This window comes from Idiotropiscis lumnitzeri, chromosome 14 (genome assembly GCF_059441095.1).
Source record: "Idiotropiscis lumnitzeri isolate Australia: NSW breed Sydney's pygmy pipehorse chromosome 14, RoL_Ilum_1.0, whole genome shotgun sequence".
Lineage (NCBI taxonomy): Eukaryota > Metazoa > Chordata > Actinopteri > Syngnathiformes > Syngnathidae > Idiotropiscis > Idiotropiscis lumnitzeri.
The window spans coordinates 7,087,572-7,105,293 of record NC_142404.1 but is presented as its reverse complement, the minus strand read 5'-3'; the positions used below and the strand labels follow the sequence as shown (position 1 = coordinate 7,105,293).

At 40.1% G+C, this 17,722-nt stretch overlaps 1 protein-coding gene across 6 annotated transcripts in view; it reads right to left on the bottom strand.

Annotated features, from left to right (window-relative positions):
• Window positions 1-16,739: 16,739 nt before the first annotated feature.
• The window catches only part of nalcn (sodium leak channel, non-selective), a 68,176-nt gene continuing 67,193 nt past the window's right edge, over window positions 16,740-17,722 (bottom strand). For all 6 annotated transcript variants that reach the window (XM_088315029.1, XM_088315032.1, XM_088315033.1 and 3 more), the window contains one exon: window positions 16,740-17,668. In XM_088315029.1, the coding sequence (XP_088171155.1) occupies window positions 17,526-17,668 (143 nt within the window). In that variant the 3' untranslated portion in view covers window positions 16,740-17,525. The remainder of the gene's footprint in view (window positions 17,669-17,722) is intronic.

The window sequence follows — 17,722 nt, the reverse complement described above, 5'->3', positions numbered from 1 at the left end:
TCAAATTTCAAGGCCTTATTTCAGATTTCTAATGAATATTAATTATTAAGTAAAATATGCTCCACAGAAAACTTGAAAGACAAATACAAAGACTTTTAATCTAAACTTTCTTCTCTCTGATCACAGCAGGTGCCACAATTGGATATTCTCCATCGTGTTGTTTATTAATAAAATTGTTTGTTAATAAAAACTCAATTCATAGTTGGCGGCATACTTCAATTTGTTTTTGGCGTGACTACGGTCCCCAAACATAAACAAAGATACTCCACTTGCCCGTGGAGAACGAATCGCTTTGATTGTGCACTTTTAGATACAAAAGAATTAATGCAATATGCATATGTCACCATCCCCTCGTGTGGCGATCCACTGGGTTTTGCATGAAGTTGTTGTGATGGTAAACTTCAAAGTCAGTCAAGGACATGAACTATTTTTTTTCCTTATTAAATATTCACTTAACGATTACTCAAAGTCAAAGCACGGTCAGTGTATTGGAATGGGCGGTAACTGTTACTGTACGATACTGTTTATCCTCACTATGGTCATGAGTGAATCATAAATTAAAAAAATATGATAACATGGGCCTTCAATTTTGATTTCCATGCTTTTAATTACACTTTCATGAATTCCATGATTTTCAACAACACGGCGGCAAGAATTTAATTTAATATAAGGTGAGGTTTATTGTGGTTGGCTGTGTTTTTTCTGATCTCTCTTTATTTAATTAAAAAAAAAATTTTGGTCTTACATTTATATTTAATGTTATAAAAGCCCCAATTATAAATTACCCCGTCAGGAATTATAACAGCATGAAACCAATCTGGGTCAAAATTTGTAAAGCATTTTACAAGTTATGATACATTTATTGGAGCCAAACAAAGTTAATTCCTTCTTGGTCTTTCTGATCGGGATTATTTAGTGTGAACAGAACCATTGATTTTCAATTTCTTTTAGTGTTTGAACATTACCGTGTGGCATAATTTGACATATCTTTGTATATTCTTTTCAGAGTTTGTAAAGTTCAACTACTTTTTAAAACAGGTCCCTTGACAGTTCTTTTGCTTTTGTCATGGCTCAATATCCCGCAAGGTCAGTGCAGTCTTTGATGAAGTGTGCATGGGTCTTAGAAACTTATTGACTATTTATACACAGACACAAATTGCAAGGAAACAAGTCACAGGTGTGGAAACACACCCTTAACTTCTGCCCGTTGTCAAGAAGATTCTATCACCTCTGTGCAGTCACATTCAGAGTCGAACCGCAATGCCTTCGGCATGAAGTAGTGTTGCTTGTGTTAAATCACGATCATTGCCACCATCCCACTTGCAGCCACAATAATACCACCTGTGCTTTCACTTGGCTGATGTTACATGCACTACACGTGCAATGACAGCTGCTGCCGTAACATTCATTCACATGCGCACAGTGCCGAGCGGAAGACGAGTCACCCGCTGCAGTCAAGTCGAGTAAAGGCTGCTAGCCGTACGCTCGTTAATGAGCCGTGAAAGCGAACAAGTCATTTTGTCCTGGTCGGAGTTGTGGCGTGGCGGCCTTCGCAGTTGAAGAAGATGGAGAATAGCTGGCGTTAATGAGGGAGAACGCAGCAGGCAGGGACACGGAAAGCATCTCTTCAAGAGCCAAAATGGATGTCCGATAAGATGACATGTCCTAATAATAATGACGCATAAGTGCAAAGTCAGCATCTGCTCGTTGAAGTATTATTTTGCACAGCAACACTTTGAAGAGCTCATTATAAACTCAGTGGGAGAATTTTATGAGTGTGACACTCAGCCGACAATTTATTACACCACACTGAGAGATGTATATTTTTGATTAAATTATTGGGGGGAATTGGAGGCGTTGGATGCAGGGGTGTAACGATACATCTATTTAATCAATGTATATAATATAAACAAATGTCTGGCCATTTCATTAACATACGGGGCTCTATTTTTGTGACCGGTGTAAAACTGGCATAAATGCATACATGACGCGTAGTGTATCTATGCGTGGATGCAGGCTAGGCCCAATGGTGTTAATTTCACAGATGAGCGCAGGCTGGTGGATCAGAGCTGAGGGAGGGAGGTTTGCATTGCTGTGGGTGTGGTCACAGTCGACTTGATTCATGACCAATCAAAGCTGTTCCTTTCATTCCCTTTAAATGCGGCTCTCTAGTCATGCACCAGTGTCTCGACATTGTGGAAAAAGCATCTGCAGCATGAAGTGGGCACTTAAAGACCGCTCGCACGCTACCCTGATTGTCCATTGTCCACCAAAGCTATGCAGCTGAGGGGCTGAGATTTAAAAAATATTATACAATATAATTCAGAGGGTTTGATGCCTACTGTTCACGTAATTTTGTATTAAATACATCATGTTAGTCCAGCAGTCTACCTTGTGCCAGCCACTGAGATTTCTGAGCACGCCACCAAATTGTGACTCCGCCAGGTGGTTCTCCAAAACACTCCTTCTATTGCTGTGCTGACCAGCCAAGCTTAGTGGACACAGTCTGTCAAATTGGCAAACAAGTGTTGCAAGCCTTGCGCTCAAAGTAAGAACCCACTCGCATTTGCGTCATGGCACAGATGCAGTCAACGAAAATACGGCGCATAATGTCTGTCCATTCACAATTAAAATCTCAGACTGAGAAATGCATATTTTTTCCACTGCTGAACATTTTTGTGGAATGTTGCTCAAAAGGGCATTGACTGGGGAAAAATGTTCTGTATAAATTAGATATAACACTTCAGTTGTGATAGTGACGTTAAGCGTCAACAAAATCCATAGTTGTTAACATGTTATAAGCTAGTCTAAACATTGCATGAAAGAATACATGTGATGCAAAGCATTTCTAACTGCATTCAGCCATCACATGAGAGCACATTGAGACGAATCCTACTTCTACTGTAGGGCTCCTTTGTTCTCTACGTGAGGCCGAAGGACAGCCAGGTGGCGATGGTGATCCTCTCTGATAAGGGCTCTCACATCAGGACGAGCACCTGGGGGAACGGCGTCCATCGCGGGATCACCAGGCGAGGCCCTCTGCAGGAAGGCATCTGATCCGATCAGATTTACATTTTGCTGCCATGGCATGGCGACAACACGCTTGTGCAGAGTGCACATATTATTTGCCCTATACATCACTCTCCGCATAGCGCTGTTTGATCCATGATGTCATGGATATAGTTTCTCCAGCAGACTCTATAATGATAACAAAATTGACGACCGTACAGAATGTTGATAAATAGTCAGTGGTGGACGGTCAAGGCCCTTTTCTATTTTCCTCACATAATCATGAAATCATATTTATGATATATATATATATAATTATTCGCATTCATGTCATATTTCGTTGTATTTTTAGGTGAGAGTTTTTATCCAATCAGAATTCAGCTCGCTTGCCAGGCAGATTTTATAATACCAGCAGGACGTTCTTTTTCACCAAGCCCACAGATTCTCCCCTGCGGGTGTCTGCGCTGTGTGAGTCAACGGGCTCTCATGGTCGATAGACAGTTCCGATAGCCAATCAAATCACGAGTTGGTTACAGAGAGCCTTCTCGCAGGCCTTACGTTGAAGGTGTGAACGTGTCCTGTGATTTGATAATCTTGTGAAAGGGCAGGGCCAAGCCGACATTCTTACCCGTTTGAAACTCTAAACTATATATTTTTTTTTTGTAACCCACAATGGCTGAAGGAGGGAAACGTGTGTTTCTGTATATTTTTTCCCCTGCCGTGGTGTCATAAATGATGGTTATGGGGGGGGATTTATTCAAGTCGGACTAAGCAGGACGTCATTGAAGGCCTGCGTGTAAAATGCACGGCCTGCCACTGTAAATATTATACATTTAATGAAAGGTAAAATTGACATTTATTTTTTATTTGTTATTTTATAATAAGCCTTCAGGTTTGGACGCCAAAACGTTTCCTTATTGAACAACATTAAAAGTTTGAAATGGGCAGTCAAATCTCGTATATTGAAATCCACCGCCCGTTACCCCTCCCACTCTCCATCTATGGAGGGGAGTTCACCAAAAGTGTATGGGGGAGGGGGGGGGTGATCCTTCAGATATGGGTTGGTTTAATTTTTCACCCTTTTCTTTCCCAGTCACCTTGTTGCACTTTGCATGTTTTGTCTGGCAGTGCCTTTTGATATTGAAGTCCTCAAAAACAGCAGCAGTCTCTTTGAAAATTAGGTGGACACATTTCATATTTGTGAAAGAAAAAGATACCAATTTCTACTTCTCCTTGAGGCGACGGCCCTCTATGTCAACTTTGCTTTTCCTCACGACAGTGTCCATTTTAGAAATGGTCTGGAAAGGTCACACAAGGGTCATGCAATGTCACTCTGACACCTAACATGACTCTGAAAGTGGTGTGTTCGGATTAAGCAGAGCATGTTTGAAACATATTTCTGAACGTATTGAGAGCACAGCCACTGTTCTGCTACCGTATTCTGGGGGAATATAAAATAGCTGTTTTGCAGGTCTGTTTTTCAAAAATGCAGACATAATCTTCACACATTATTACTTTTATGACCGAGGCGTGAAAATTCAAACACGGGCCGCAATTGTTGCCCAAGCTGGACTTTTGACATGCCTTATGTATACATACCTAATGATTTGGTGAAAGTATATAGGCCCATTCCATAGATGACAAAAAGAGTACAGGCATGACAAATGTTATGTTTGGTGATGATGTACTTCGCAGCCGTCCAAACAGCCACATGAGCCAGAACGCTTGCTTGCCTGCAGCCAGACACAGATATTAAATCCTGTCCTATTCCATTAACTTAACCCATCGACTCCACAGGTGTTTTTGGCCCCTTAAATGACAGAGCTATCACAACACATCACGACTCAGAATGGAAGAGTGGCAGCACCCAGCCAGCAGCTTGCCCAGTGTGGGCCCCCGGGTGGATAGATTGGAGGGATACTGGGATTATCCGCTCCAAGACCGACAATACTTCCATCCAAGAGGTCAAAATAAAGAACGCCAGAGATTGGTTAAAAAAAAAAAAAGAGACGTGAGACCTGGTCTGCGATGTGATCCCCGCTGTTGCCTTCTCCCTGGTGATGCTCACAAAAGTGATGTGCCTAAAACCTTCTTGTCACCACGGCAACCCTCAGGCCCCCAGATGATTGACAGCCTGTCACATTATCTTGCAGCAGTGCTAGTGGAGAGAGAGAAAGAGAGAGCTTGAACGAAAGAGAGGCATGATACTGAGGTTAGTGCTAAGTGCAGATACACACCCAAAGGAGCTTCCACTACATAGTGTAGCAGCTGGGAAGAGGAACATGTGTGTGCGTGTGTCGTATGTGAATGTGTGTGTGTTTTATAGTGGAGCGCAGATTTGCATATGGTGAACAATGCTGATATTTAAGGTTGGATTGTGTATAGAACAGACCAATAATTCCTTTATGAGACGATGATCATCAAATTCACGGGCGACAGTCTATGGATGTTTTTTATTCAAGTTACGCCACCAAAAATCTGGTTTTGAAAGATGTTTTTATTTCGAAGAATTAAATGACATTTTTCAGTCACTTTCAGCGCACTGAACAGTCACTTGCAATTATTCTGTTTTGTGGATTTGGTTCTGTCGCACGCTTTTCACCCGCGCTCTGTTCTACAAGGCCAATCAGCTTTTGTTAGCATGACAAGCAGGGGCGGAGCTAGGGTGTTGTGAATAGGCGAGTCGCTCATTGTTTTGAAACAGTGAGTGGATGAAGAGCAGTATGGCTGTCATCAGTAGTGCTGCTTAGCTTTGGTACAGTTTGTGTGACGCAATTTTATACACAAGGTAATTGAATGTGCTTCGAAGAGTACAAAACATTAAGGCAAATATTTATTTTTTTGGGGAGCTTTAAAAACCTGCAAGAACTTATCACATTTAAAAGCACAGTAGAAATGTAAACAGTCATTTAAAATGACAAAATACAAACACTGTAAGAATATAATCGTAAAATATTATACAAATCCTGTAAACGACATTATCAGAGGTTTGGGACAAACAATCTTTAAGCTTTGACACATGGGGCTAACTTCAGTTCTGTTGGCCGCTTATTCCATTTGTGTGTAGCATTACAGTTAAACCGCCATGTTGCTTTGAAATATGGGCTCCACTAATTTACCAGAGTCTGCTGATCTACTCGGTTTATATTCCTTCAGCATTTCTTGAACGTAAGTAGATCAGTAGCATCATTTTCAAATCTATTCTATAGCTGTAGGTGGACTGATGGTCTTCAGAAGGTATCACTCACGGGCACACTATCAGAAATAGCTAACAAAAAAATGTTCTTTCTTATTTAATATCATACCTGATGCGTGTGCCGACAAATATTTGTATGCAAGCAAAACAAAATTGTTCTCAAATGCGTCACCTCAACCCTATTTGTTTGAACGTTGACACAGTTAATAAGACAACCTGATGCCAGAAGACCCCATAAGCCAACAAGTATCATCCAACAGTTACTTTTAAGATGTACCTGTCATTCTATTTGTGACAAAGTGACTTATTGTGACACTTATTCACCGTGAAATCTCACCGTGATTCACTCCAAAGTTGTACCGTTAGTACCTCCTCGTTCGTCACTTAGAGTCAATGGCCTTTGGCAACATAGAGAGGGAGGTTGACATGCCGGCCATCTCAAGATAGAAACAGAAAAAATAAATGGGAATCACTGAGGGTGATGTGCTTGCCCGCATGTGTTTGGACCTTTCATCGCTCGGACCTGCGCAGGTTTACTCCTCGGATTTGGATGACGGCTGTCACGATGCAACTCGTGTCAAGTCCCAGACATGGACGTGACACCTGAATGACAGTGACATGTTGCCTCTGCTGTCAGTTTAAGGTCCGAAAAAGTTAACTTACTTTTAGACTTGTTGAGAATCTTTTTCTCTATTTCACCCTGACTGGAGCCACAAACTAGCAGATCATAGGGAAGAAAAAAATGTGAAAGATGCTCGGCCTGGTTTGCTCCAAGAGCCAGGTGAAGTTACGTGGATATCAGGTAAATTGTTCGTAAAGTAATGGAATTAAGTTGTTTGCTTGTTAAACAAATTCTTAATATTCTGATAACAGCATGATAAGGCGATGAGGCTTCCGAGATGTTCCTGTTGCAAAATTTGCATAAACGTGTGCCATTTGAATTATTATAATAGTGCATAGAGAGCCTGCCAGTTTGATCCGGACAGTGTTGTTCTTTAATATCACTTTCTACATTTCCCTTGTATACAATCAATGACAATTTTAAACCAATCCAATTTATTTATTTTCTTTAAGACATATTTTTGCATCATATATTCTAATCAATTCACATTTTGCTAAGTCATACCCCGGAGCTGCAGAAAGGCCAATCACAGCGCGGTACAGCATATATTATAGATTTTTTTATTTATTTATTTCGATTTACGATTCGACATGCTACAGCTCAGTTTGAGAGAGTATGCAAATTGCAATGACTTTTTTTTGTTGTCAATTCACACACATTTTAACCCGTCAGTACCGTTCATATATGTCTAATAAAACAAAGATTCGATACATATCTTGAGATATTTCCAAGTGAGCCAGTTGGATTTGATACACTTAAAATTTCAGATTGTTTTGGTTACATCATCACCGCCCACCCTTCCGCCTGATTCTGTCTGAAACATACTCAGACTAATTGGATAATATTTCTCCAAGGAGCATAGATGAGTTAAAAGTTCATTTGACATAGCAACAGTCACTAAGGAAAAGCGTAAATTACTATTTATTAGGGCAGGTGTATCGAACACCGATAAAATGTCCCCATAAGCATCTGAGGCCCCACTTTAATTGTTGATATTCACCAACCTCCAGCTCTCACACTGAGAGGTGTAGGCTAATCTCTCTGGGTAACACCCCCCTACACTGCCTGTCATTTCACTTCCTTAAGAAAAAAAAAAAAAAAAACACCCACCCCTTCTCCCCACCTTTGGAAGCCTGCATTAAACATAAAGACTGTACATGGATGAGTGAGTCAACAAATTACAGAGGCCAACAAACGGGATAAAAAAAAAATGATCTATATATGCCACCAGTCCTTACCTTAGCTTTTTATCTGAGACTTTTAAATAAACATGATCTTTGCTTATTGCATTTAGTTAAGAGCGTCCCTCCACATGCTTGACTGCTTGTGTCCATCAACTCGAGGGAGCTCAGCTAACACACATGAAACCCGCTACAGCTGCTGCTCTAACCTTTGAGTGTCTCCTAAGGAGCGCAGTGATATTTGCACTTAATAAAATTATGCCTACCGGGAGAATATGCCGCTGACATTTGCCATTTGTCAAGTTGAGGTGGCAGCGAGAGCTTTATGAGTCATTAGTGTTCTGGAGAGTGTGTGTCTGTGTGTGTGAGAGAGAAAGACAGAGTTAATCAGCTCACAGTGACATCCATTGCTGAGTGTCACTGTACAAGACGGAAATATCTGTTAACGTCACCCTTTAGAGCTTTGTAAATGCACTTTACATTTGTGATAAATCATTCTATGATTCTTTTTTTTTTTCTTGAGTTGCTGGTTTTGCAGCAGCTACTGCGCAATGGTGCCTTTGAAGTTCAAACTTTGCAACGCAGAGCCGTTCCCGGTAAACTAATATTTTAGAAACAAATACAGACAAATTAAAAATACAATTCACCATTACAATGAATATAGTTATTGTGCTTCGTAGGGCACCTTCGCATCTCTTCCTCAAGCCAGTCATCTTGGGTACAGAAAAAGAATGGTGGAAATCGAGGCAAGGGATTCAGTGCTTTTTTTGGCCACACAGAGCGGGCTTGGTGGTCTCGCCTGCAGCGATGAACACCATTACTTAAATAGGACCACTTATATTGTGTCATTAAAGCAGTTTTCTTTTTCTTCTTCTGTCTCATCATTTGGCCGAAAGCTCTCCAAAGAACTTTTTTTTTTCTCGTTTGGGGTTTGCATTTTTTACTTCGGTATGATCGAGCTGAGAGTTTGTAGTCGACCTTCATGGTCGTAGAGCTGTATCAAGAAGACATCCGTCCTTTTTGTTTTTTACAAAAATAGGATCATATTTGTTTCTCCAGGGGAGCACTGTCAAGTTCAAAAACTAATCTTACGAACGAATGCAGGACTTAAATTTGATCGCCATTATATGTAAAACTGAACTATATTTTCCATTCAATATTTTTATACCCAACCACAATCCTTGCAAAAAGTTGGACTAGACAGCCAGATTTGATTGCTTGCAACAGCTCAGGTATAATCTGACAATTGCAATTTTCTTTCTCTTGTCAGCCAATTGGGATGTGAAAAGAGACACCTCAGTACAATCAAGTTTGTTTGTTTACCGAATGTAACCTCTCGCGCGTCGCCTGTCACACATTATTGATCAAGAAACCAGAACACACATACAATATACGCACACACAAACAGAATCAAACACAATCAAAGAGTCAACCCAAAAGAAAACCGTCTCATGCTTCATGTTTTGTGTGAAGTTGTATTCAGCTCGATTCTCATTCTTCTCCTGGACAGTGAAGATCTGATTAGGAAAGACGATTTTTGATATTTGCCATGACAGCATTACAGCAAATTATTTGCACAGCAAGGACAGAGAGAAAAGTTGTTTGCGTTGAGTGAAGTGCTTGTTCACCATTTCGATTGATTCACTATGCAATACTGTATTTCAATGCATTGGTTATTTCAGAATTGGAGAACACTTTAAGAAACAGCCCCCAAAAAACTGATGAATTCTTGTCAAATTGTTAAAAAAAAAGAAGTAAATAAACCGTCATACCAGATTTGTCCAGCACAGCTATAAAGGGTACATGCTTCTGGGTTTTTCGCAACCCTCTTTATAACATACTCAAGCACCAGAAAAACTCATTTCTCAATATTGCATATATAATAATCCCATAGCATTGAATTAAAGAACAATACATTTCAAATTATTATTATTATTTAAAATGCCAGTCTCAAAATTAGTATTTTAACCATTACAAGGATATATAAATTGCTCATATGGCCACCAAGAGGGAGTGACAATGAAAACATAAAAAAAAACATTTTATGGGATGTGCATGTGCTGTTTGTTATTTTAAATAATATGAAGTAATTTTGTCATGACTTTTATGACCGGTTCAGCTACATTTTGTCTCTGGACAACTGCTCAACATTTTCATTGTTTTTCTAAATCAGAGATACAAACAGACAAAACTTTTCGAAATTAATTTTATGCAATGGTACCTAATCTGCCCTATTTTTTTTCCAGGATTTCTTCGTAATAACAATAATAATTTCTGAAATGTCAGTTATAAATTACTACAGAACATAATAAAATCTGTGTTGCGCAAGTTTTTATAAGTCAAACAAAACATGAAAATAGCTGAAAGAGTGCTAGAAAAAAAGTAAAGATTATTATTGTTTTTTTTAATCAGCGCAAACATACATTAAGGTACACATGAAGTCACCAGTGCTTAACATCTACTGTTGAACAATATTCTTTAAATAACAAGTTTCTCCTCTTTTGTGCATGGATTGTTCAAAATTTCTTGAAAGAGCACAGAAAATATCCTCCAATTATGAAATGTTTAACTGTGGCTAGACAGAGTTTTGACGGGGTTATAGCACCCCTTAACCTGGTCCGAGTTTAGGACTTATAACATTGGTTGATCAGCCTTAGATCAGTGCTTGACTAAAATGTTTTTTATTATGACCCCAGAAAGAAGAAAGTATTTGGCTGACCTCCCAACTCGTATCATTTGTCTATGAAAAAAATATACCTCGTCTTAACATTGTATACTTACATAACATTCGAGAAACCTATTGTAGTGGATGAGCAATTACACTTAATTTTAGGACAGCAAAAAAAAAAAAAAAGCGTGGGCATTGAATTGTAACAGCTGAGCCCATTTGAACAATGTTGCTAACCAAAAGAGCAGTCTCTCAGAAATATGCAGTCGTATAGTGTGTTGTGAACATGGGCAGAATTATTCAAGATGAGGCTATCGGCGTTCACCACAGTTCACCGACATATGTTAGTTCCACATGTGGTCCCACTCAATTGTTCTCTGGATTTCTCTACAACAGTCACTTTCATTTGCCAAAAGACTATTTTTCAAAATCGGTTTTACTTAAAAACACTACGTCTTTTTTTTCGCCCATCTTTTTATTTTTTGGACGGGGGAACTTCAGAACTTTTAAACATGTCACGTTCTCATTTTGACATATTCTTCCTTAGTGCTCACAAAGCTGCTTCTTCTGCCATTACCTTTTATGATGCGCTTCCCCCGTAATGTCACATCCATTTTCTGCTCCCTCACTCCCAAACGACCATATGCATGCACAATTTAGCATAATAGCAGAATTAAAAACACAAAATTATAAGGTAATGTTTCACCAAGGGCTATACATAGTCACATTAAAAACGCTTTCTCAGTGATCTGTAAGATTGCTTGCTCTCTGCGGGGAAATTTAATTGTTTGAGCACAGCACCCCCTGCAGGTATGTATTATTCTGTGTTAATAATACCCTCAGTGCACGCATCAAGTCTTAGGCAACCTTTCAACTGCAATTACAAGCCTTTCTGCTTTGATCGGCAGGTAATTGAATTGGTTTAAGCACGTATGATTTCTCTGTGAAATTTCGACCCATATTTCAGTCTCGCCTGCAAGCTCAGACAAAGCTCCGGTGTCCCTGTAATTAAAGGAGCCAGGTGTACAAGTAGGGAAGCAGGCAACCAGAGTCACTTGAATGGGACTGATTAGGTATTTAGTGAAAATGAGATTTTTGCTGCTCGGGAGATAAAGTGCACCGTCTCATTCGGTGTTCGTGTTCAGTGGGGTGGCAATCGACTGGTACACAAATCGAAAATGACTTTTTGGAGGGATGACATTTACACAGGACACTGTGGTCTAAACCTGGGGTAACATGTCAAGCATGAAAGAGGATTTTTAATTATATTTGGGAGAAGTTTTTTTTTTCGGTTCTAACAATGAGTAAAGAAAACCTGTATGTGAAAAACAAAATTATTTAAAAAGTGTTGAAGAAACTAAAACAAGGGTTTCCAAAACTGTGGGTCTGAGCCCAAAATAGGTTTCAACTACACTTTTAGGTCACAGACAGGAGAAGACTGTAATCTACTTTAACAACACAGGCACTCACGTTATTGGCAAAAATTTATTTTTGATTCATGGTACTTGAGCACCAAGCCTGAACGCTCAAGTAAAAATAAATAAGTAAAATAAATTATTATTATTTTTTAATGATGCTAAATTGCATATATATATATATATATATATATATATATATATATATGGTGGCACGGTGGGTTAGCACGATGGACTCACAGTGAGAGACAGCATTGGTCGTGGGTTCGATCCGGCCTTCCTGTGTGGAGTTTGCATGTTCTCCCCGTGCCTGCGTGGGTTTCCTCCGGGTACTCCGGTTTCCTCCCACATTCCAAAAACATGCATGGCAGGTTGATTGGACACTCTAAATTGCCCCTAGGTATGAGTGTGAACACGGATGGTTGTTTGTCTCTATGTGCCCTGCAATTGGCTGGCAACCAGTTCAAGGTGTCTCCCGCCTACTGCCCGAAGATAGCTGGCATAGGCTCCAGCATTCCCCACGACCCTGGTGAGGAGAAGCAGTATAGATAATGGATGGAATATATATATATATATATATATATATATATATATATATATATATATACACATACATACATAACACACAATGTTCAATACATTCCAGATTATGAACACATTACAGTGTTCAATGTGTAAGGGATTTCAGTACTGTATGAGAGCATCCTAATTATTGTGAAGCTGCTAATATTAGTAAGTTGCAGGTTTTGCAAATTAATATACACTCTAGGCTTTAATTACAGGAAAGAGTGTCAAAATGAAGGTGATGCTTGTGCAGCAACCTCACACCAAAAAGCCAAAAGTGCGAGGGCAAAAAGTGACACTTTGGTCTTCAGGGAGTGACAGCTGCGGCCAGTGGATGTATGCCAAGCGACTAAATGGAAAACAAACAAGCTTCTCTACTTTCATTTTAGACTGGAATGGATTTTAATCAACACATTATGCCAGTTGTTAATTGCTTTTCCCACCTGCTGTTAAAATAATTAGCTACTTTTCCTCAAATTATTGTAGTAATAGCCATCTGTTTGGAAACGCATGGATGGGATCAGGCCTGATTCCTACGTAATCTATAAACGTAAGAATGACGGTAATATACGGTACCATTTTGATTTTTTTACAACATAAAAACAAATGATTTAATAATCCATTATAATACATATATCTAATCAACTAGGGGATACAATAAAATAATATACATAGTAAAAACTTTGCAAGGGTCAGGTTTTACTAATGTCATGTCTCCACCAGGTGATTAATTAGGGTCCATTTGTTAAATGTATCTGAAGAATAAGATATTAATTCTGTAGCACAGTGGAATTCCTCCCACATTCCAAAAACAGACATATAAAGTTAATTGAGGTACACAGGACTATATTCACCATAGGTGTGAATGTGAGTGTGAATGGTTGTTTATCTACAGCGACCAGTCCAAGGTGTAAAAGTCATTTGAGAAGTCATTTGAGATTGGCTTCAGCTTCAACCCAAATGAGGGCAAGCAGTATAGAAAATACATGGATAGACAATGCACCTAGTGAGGCGCTAGGAGATGTCATCCATTTTATTGGCAGGAAATATTTGATGAAATTTCAATTTGGAAAAATGAATTTAAATAGCACATTTCACAACAGCTGGTGCTGTAACAAAGCGTTTGGCGTGTAACTTTGGTCGCGGGGTGATTAATCAGAGGATGCTGTCTACATGGAAGGCTGCTATTTGAAGAAATACAATATAAGTGGGTGCCACGGTGGACGGCTGGTTAGCACAATGGCCTCACAGTATATAAGTCGTGGGTTTGATTCCGGCTCCGGCCTTCCTGTGTGGAGTTTACATGTTCTCCCAGTGCCTGTGTGGGTTTCCTCCGTGTACTCCGGTTTCCTCCCGCATTCCAAAAACATGCATGGCAGGTTGATCGGACACTCGAAATTGCAACCTAGGTATGAGTGTGAGCGCGGATGGTTGTTCGTCTATGTGGGTCCTGCAATTGGCTGGACACCAATTCAGGGTGTACCCCACTTACTGCCCGAAGATAGCTGGGAAAGGTTCCAGCACCCCCGCGACCCTTGTGAGGAGAAGCATCCCAGATACTGGACGGACGGACAATATAAGTATTCATTTGTAAAGAGTGGATGACATACTTTGCAATTAATTGGGACATGGCATATACTGTATAGGAGCAGAGCATTGACGAGTGGTCTACTGGGTCAGAGGCTACGATTTGAGAAAATAAATAGTGAATAATAGATGATATAACCGCCCATTAATTGGGGCAGGGTATATGGGTAATTATTGCATTAATGCTTCATTGGTTATGGCTTTAGCGTATTGGAGAGGAGTCCAAATGCTTATAAGGGACAAGGTGTGTATTAAAGTCTTGGCCAAGTTAGTAAAAACTGAGGCATGGTGTGTATTGAAGGGCCCAATATTTGAGAAAATACGGTAATAATGACTAATTTCAATTCTTCAAGGATTTGCGTCTTAGCTTGTAGCTTTGTAAGTCAGCACAATGAGAAAAGGTGTGTTTAGTCAAAGTGATGGTGCAGCTCTTAAGGTAACATCTCAACAGGAGGGGAACAATCCTGCTCAGTCAATGGTGGACTTTAAATATAGGTAATCTCCACTCTCAGACAGATACCGCACTTAAGAACTTCCTGGCCAATTACCGAAGCGCCTTAAGTAAGCTGCGGACGTGCTTGATGGAAAGTGATGGGAGGAGGGAGTGGACGAAAAACAACAGGCCCCTTATGAGACGACGTCTTACGCGGAAGCAATTAAAAGACACAAATGTTACACCACGCAGGGCTCAAATGAGAAGAAAAGAGGAGAGAAGCGCTTTGATGAGTCGTTTTTGAGCTTAGTAGAGCTTAAGAGGTGATGGTGGCAGAGAAGAAAAGGGCGAGCAAAAAGGGGCAAATTAAAGACAGTTGATTAGCGCGAGGCTTGATGTCACACTGTTTCCCTACAGGACCATATGTCGCTGGGAGAATTCACTCGTCGAAGGCCTGGAATGTGCCATGAAAATCCGCGATTTCTATTGAGCGACTGGGCGTCCCACCGGCAGCTGATTCTCTGCTGTGCTTCCTCATGTTCATTATCAAGCAAAGGCCCGTACACACTCTGTGCAAAATTACTCGGCTTTTGAATGGACAATCCAAGGGCATGTCTCCTTTAATGGGCTAATTATGGGTCTAACAAGGGTCCTTGTTAAGGGGGAAACGCTCGCCTCTACGAAAGTGAGCACATTAATCATTTGGTTCGGAAACGAACCAACAATGAGTGTCGGACAAATTGACGAGAAGGAAAAAAATCTCAGGAGCCCAAAAAGTTAGATTTGTTAGTGTCCTTTTGGATTTCACACAACGCAATGTGTGCTGATCTATAGTTTTGTACTAATTGCTGTCGATTGCATTTTGTACAAAATCCATGAACTCGACATGAAAGGTTCTTTCGGTTAAGGACAAAATAGTGTGCAGACTGCACAATAGGCTCCATCTTTCTTTCAATTATGTCAGACAATATGATGTCACATGTCCATGCACCACATACATACTGCATAGTGTTCCTATATAAACTTCTGCCTCCAAGAATTAGATACGTCTTTTTTTTTTTTTCTGCTTTGCTTCTTCAAAGTCGAAGCAGGCAACCAGGAGCTGCACACACTCAATGCCAAGTGACATGGAAGAGAAGCTGGGCAAATGACTGCCCGAACTGTCTTCGTACAAAGTAATAAAGCTAAAATTGGCCCAGCCAGCAATACATGGGGACACAAACTCAAAAAGTTCACAAGATAATTTCAGAAGACACATTGGAACTGCTTTAAATTGTGAAAGAAATGCACAACATGTCGCCTTCATGTGCAATTTTAGCAGAGTTAATGTTTAGTTAGTCAAAAGCCAAAGTATAATGCGAGTAAATTGAATACAATGGAACTTGTTTGTACTAAAGTTTTGTGTGAAAAGAGCTATGCGGCCGGGACATAAACTAGAATGAAACATTGCGTGAATGCATTCCAGAATCTCCTGCAATACTTCTTAAAGAGGTTGTCTCTGTGTAACATACAACAGAAAGATTTGATCTGTTAACATGCTTTAGAAGGTGCTGTATCTTGCTTAGCAAATGAGTTGAAATGGTCTTGAAAGTAAACATTTCAATATCCCTGAAAGAACATGATCTGCGGGATTACAGATACCAGCTGTTTGTTTTTTTTCTTCCCCTGATGAGAAAAGGGAGGATGAGAGAGAAAGAGAGTGAGAGATTGAGTGACTGAGTGAGAGAGAGGTAGAGATAGAGAGAGGTAGAGAGAGAGAGAGAGAGATTATGTTTGTTTGGTGGCGGTCATTTGAGGTATTTAAAGTGCATTTTTTTTCATATAAAATTCAACCAAATTATCATGATAGCAGACTCAAAATGCAATTATCAATTTACCGAACTTGTCATCACTCAAAAATCTTTTCAACACTCAGGAGAATGCTAACTTCCACCAAGTGGCACTGCCTGTGTCCTGCAGGTGGAGGTAAATGATACGTAAACGGTCCCTAATGTAGCCGAGCTTGAGGGAGGTAAAGAATTCAAACAGCCAGGTGATTCAAAAAACGGGCACTTCTCATTAATGCCTATGCGGAGTAAGCCTTTAATAAGAAGATTTGATTTGTAGAGAGATTTAATTACATTCACAGTCATAAATCTATTAGTTTACTCCATAAACACTTCAGAATAATAGCAGTGTGTTTAAAATAGTGAGTTAAGCTCCAAATGCATACGAGCAAATGCAGTGGGAACACTACGCATATTCCAAATTGAATATGAAAAACATCATAAGTGAGGAAAAGGTAATACTTGGCTTTGTTGTGAATCAAAAAAGTAATATTAAGTCCGGCGGTATTCACACTGTTGCTGGAAAGTGTTATGCATATCGCACGGAGTCAACTTCTGTTGTCACTGATTAGCTGTTACAGCCCAGGACCTTTGGAATACACTGGGATATCAAAATAGATTTTCAGCTTTCCGCACTTACTGAAATACATTGCTATTATTCTGATCATGACTATATATGCTCCCCCTATTAGAATTGTATAAAGTGACTATAAGAAAATCCATATGCAGGTGATAAATAAAGTAAAAGGGACATGAAAAGAGCCTTGCAGCTGAATACACAAACAAGAACAGCTTTTCCTTCATCGATCCAGCGTGTCCTCGCCGCTCACACTTGCCAGATGTGCCTACAAAGCAACACTCGCCGAGGACAGGAAATACGTTTCCCAGAGGTATCAGCTTGACGCCACTGTTTGGCCAAAATACTTTCTCGAGATTCAAAATATCTTCATTGATCCAGTGAGGGGTCAACGGATAAGCATCCCAGCTCTTTAAAAGTTTCCAAAAAAAAAGTGTTGGGATGCACCTAAATGTCAATGAGGTCGTCACCGCTCTCGTCGCTCTCCACTGTCAGCTGGCGGGTCCACCACTTCTTCACCTCCGACCCCGAGGAGGCCTCATCGTTGGCAGCGTTCATCTTACACACGATGGACTTGACACTGGTGCGACCTGACGTACGTACACACACACGTGCACAATGATGAGAAAATACACACTGGCCAT